The sequence below is a fragment of the Guillardia theta genome, assembly GCF_000315625.1.
Source record: "Guillardia theta CCMP2712 unplaced genomic scaffold GUITHscaffold_29, whole genome shotgun sequence".
Lineage (NCBI taxonomy): Eukaryota > Cryptophyceae > Pyrenomonadales > Geminigeraceae > Guillardia > Guillardia theta.
Window position 1 is genome coordinate 166,250 of NW_005434645.1, and position 1,383 is coordinate 167,632.

At 51.8% G+C, this 1,383-nt stretch overlaps 1 protein-coding gene across 1 annotated transcript in view; it reads right to left on the minus strand.

The window, feature by feature from the left end:
• The window catches only part of GUITHDRAFT_162889 (hypothetical protein), a gene marked incomplete at both ends in the record, with an annotated part of 5,414 nt that overhangs the window by 1,700 nt on the left and 2,331 nt on the right, over positions 1 to 1,383 (minus strand). Inside the window, 5 exons of the mRNA XM_005833552.1 lie at positions 106 to 207; positions 594 to 677; positions 728 to 769; positions 819 to 864; positions 1,026 to 1,102. Of these exons, the coding sequence (XP_005833609.1) occupies positions 106 to 207; positions 594 to 677; positions 728 to 769; positions 819 to 864; positions 1,026 to 1,102 (351 nt within the window). The remainder of the gene's footprint in view (positions 1 to 105; positions 208 to 593; positions 678 to 727; positions 770 to 818; positions 865 to 1,025; positions 1,103 to 1,383) is intronic.

A 1,383-nucleotide genomic window follows, 5' to 3' on the forward strand; every position in this document is an offset into this window, starting at 1 on the left:
CATCTCCATCTCCATCTCCATCATCATCATCATCATAGCATCTACCTGCAGTTCGCCAGCAACATCATTTCCTCAACCATCGAGTTTGTTTCTTTCAGCACGTACATCCCGACTGTCAAACTTCTTCAGCTCCAGTGGGCAAGAGAAAAAAAAGTCAAAAAGACCATCGATGGGATCGTGAGTGACTGAGTCGAGCTCGAAGCGAACCTGAACTTCCATCAGCTGCTCCCTTCACACTCTCCTCTCTGATCTCTGATCTCCTCTCTCCTCTCCTCTCTCCTCTCCTCTCTCTGATATCCTCCCTCTGATCTCCTCTCTCTCTCTCTCTCCTCTCCTCTCTCCTCTCCTCTCTCTTATCTCTCCTCTCTCTCCTCTCTGATCTCCTCTCTCCTCCTCCTCCTTCTCCCCTGTTTCTCCTTCTCCTCTCCTCTCCTCTCCTCTTTCTCTCCTCCCCAATCCTCCCTTTTCCCATCATGACTACCTCCTGCCTGCTGCCTGCTGCCTGCTGCCTGCTGCCTGCTGCCTGCTGCCTGCTGCCTCCTGCCTCCTGCCTCCTCCTCTCCTCCCCCGTCCTGTCCTCTCCTTCTTTATACCTCGGGAGATGCTAACGTCAAGGCTCCAGCCGTCACTCGCTTCTGTCGAAGTTTCCTCGTCATGTCCCGCATCAGCCGAAGATCCTGATGCCAAAGTGAGACGCTCCTTGCTCCTTGCTCCTCGCTCCCTCTACCTTAGCAAGCAGTGACTGATCCTCCTCGTTGTCGATCATTTCCTAACAAGGGCGTCACCGACGTCTTTCCTCTTCGCGTCGTCGAACTCACTTGAGCTTGTCCGTACGTCATCGCAGCTACAGATTTGATGACAGACCTATATCATCATCATAAACTCCATCATCATCTCCACCATCTCCATCATCTTCATCATCGTCATCATCCCCATCATCATCATCATCATCATCCATCATCATCATCATCATCTCCATCATCGTCATCGTCCCAATCATGGTCATCATCTCAAATTTGTTCCACCTGTGAAACTTCACATCCAGTATCTCAGCAGTCTCAACGTCCAACGTCCAGATGACTGAGAAAGCAAGCCTCTCAACCTGCATCACTGTCATTATCCCTCCTCCCTCCTCTCTCTCTCCTTCCTCTCTCCTCTCTCCTCTCTCCTCTCCTCTCTCCTCTCTCCTCTCTCCTCTCTCCTCTCTCCTCTCTCCTCTCTCCTCTCTCCTCTCTCCACTCTCCTCTCTCCTCTCTCCTCTCTCCTCTCTTATTGCGATGTCAGGTCATCGGAGAGATTGCCTTCCTGCTTCCCAACTTGCGCGTGCAAGTGGATTACGTTGCGAACCAAGACTCGATGGTCTATACCCTGGACAAGGAGCAC